This window comes from Oryzias melastigma, linkage group LG15 (genome assembly GCF_002922805.2).
Source record: "Oryzias melastigma strain HK-1 linkage group LG15, ASM292280v2, whole genome shotgun sequence".
NCBI lineage: Eukaryota > Metazoa > Chordata > Actinopteri > Beloniformes > Adrianichthyidae > Oryzias > Oryzias melastigma.
In genome coordinates this window covers 18,255,450-18,257,619 of record NC_050526.1, presented here as the reverse complement: position 1 = coordinate 18,257,619, position 2,170 = coordinate 18,255,450, and the positions used below count along the sequence as shown (strand labels likewise).

General features: G+C 34.0%; 1 protein-coding gene across 1 annotated transcript in view; it reads left to right on the top strand.

The window, feature by feature from the left end:
* The window catches only part of arfgef3 (ARFGEF family member 3), a gene marked incomplete in the record, with an annotated part of 60,351 nt that overhangs the window by 15,114 nt on the left and 43,067 nt on the right, over positions 1–2,170 (top strand). Inside the window, 1 exon segment of the mRNA XM_024296776.2 lies at positions 1,042–1,110. Coding sequence (XP_024152544.1) covers positions 1,042–1,110 — 69 coding nt within the window.

The window sequence follows — 2,170 nt, the reverse complement described above, 5'->3', positions numbered from 1 at the left end:
TTCCATTTTCATCTTGAACATCGTTCATTCTGTGACATAATTAAAATGATAAAGAAAAGAAGAAGCATCTTTGTCACTGAACATCATCTTTTTTTATTTAAGAGACAAGTAATGCAGTTACATTTTGAAAATGAAAAAGCATTTCTGTTAATCCATTTTAATTTTCACATTTGGTATTTCTAATTACATTTTGGTACAAATTTACTAGAGAACTTTTTGAAAATGAAATATCAAATACCTTTTTCTTTAATATTTTAATTATGTCAAAGAATGAGATGAAAAAGAAAAAGCCATTGTGATAGTTGCTTTCAAGTAATGCAGGTAAATTGGGAAAATGAAAAAGGATTTCCAGTATTGACTTTTATTATGAATTATGAGCCACAAAAGCCTCCATAGAGACGAGGAGTGTTCATTGGGGTTTGTCATGTATTTAGTAAAAAAAAATCATCTTATAGGCTGAAAGGACAACACATTGATAGTTGCCTCGAAAGCATAATCTCTTTAAAATTGGGTTAAAGACTGCTGCAACCTGAGGAGGGCGGATCAATCTGAGTATTGATAGTATTGATACCAAGGTGACATATTGATACTAACAGGATTAGATTGATACTTTTGTTGCAGTTTTTTTTCAATGTGTACAGTAAAGAGTTTGAATTTACGTTTGCAGTGTATATGTTTGCAGTGTTGCCAGGTTGGACGAGAAAACGCCCAACTTGAGCAAAAACCAGCCCAATCTGGCAGTATTTCCATCTTGGCCAGATCACTCTTAGGTTAACGTTTTAAAAAAGAGATCCTTATCTCAATGCGTTTCACCTGGTTAAATAAAGGTTCGATTAAAAAAACATGGTCAGTAAACAGAATTAGGCTTTTAACAACAATCATTAGAGTGAAAAATTGCAATTAAAATCAATGAATCGCAGTTCCTGATTTATTAATTGCGCTACAAATTAATGGCATGACGACACTAGTTTTTCCATATTTTACAGAACAGATGGGTTACATAACAGGCTGTATAACAGTTTGTATCTTTTTGTTTTTCAGGTCCTGCTGTGCATCACTTACTCACCAAACTTTGACATCAATGGAAGCTCCATCCTGAGGATCGCTCAGGTAGAACAGCTGGAATTCCCCTCATTAAGATCCAGTGGTTTAGATTTTTAGTATTTAAAAAAATAGACGTTTACGTCCATAGTGTCAGGATAAGCTTCAGCGCCCTGCAATAGTGTTTGATGAAAGGACATTAAAAAAATTGATGTATGTGAGAGGTAACGAATCAGAAATGTTTTCTTTCAGTAGGACTGGAGAAAAAATGAATGCCATCCAGTGTGATTACTGCTTATTGTTACCTAAAAATTTAAATCTATCAGATCTAGATGAAGTTTAGTAAAAAGTGGGACATCTGGTTTAATAGATAAGAATAGCGGTGTATCATCCACATAAGGAAATATTTGGTGCCTAATAATGGAAACCGATGGAAACATTTAAAGACTAAACTGAAGTGGACCAAGCACTAAGCCCTGTGGTACACCACAACTGATAGGCCATAAGGTGAACCTAGAAAAGGATTTTAGGAACGACATTTTAAATGTATTTTTCTTTAGATTTTACTCTCTGGGCTTTGGGTTAAAAGTTCTCAAGAAGATATCCTACAGTTTTTGTCAGAAACATGAATACAAAATGTAAAAAAAATAATAAAATAAAATGATAAATCAGCTGTTTTATCAAAATTCACTTCAGTAACAAAAAAATCTCAATTTCTTAACCATAAAATCCAGTATTTTTCTCCCTTAACACCCTTGTATCACCATGTTTTCATCTTTTTCTCCTCTGGACAGCTTGTCATGTCTGCTGCCATCTTGGAATTTACCGCTCTCCTATTGGACCAGCATGTTACACATGACCCAAATAATACCAACGTTAAACTTCAATTAAAAAAACTACTGCAGGATAGCAAATGGAGAACTTTATTGCTTACGATCAATATATCTTTGGAATTAAGCTAAAAGTTTTTCGTTCCTGGATGTCAGAACGAGACACGTTACAGCTTTTACCTTATGGACTATGAGTCTGTTTTACATGAATAAACTAATAGATTTCCTAGAAAGAGCAACACAAACACTGGAATTGCCACCGTCTGACACGTTTCTGTTCCTCCGTAGTGAAACAGGAA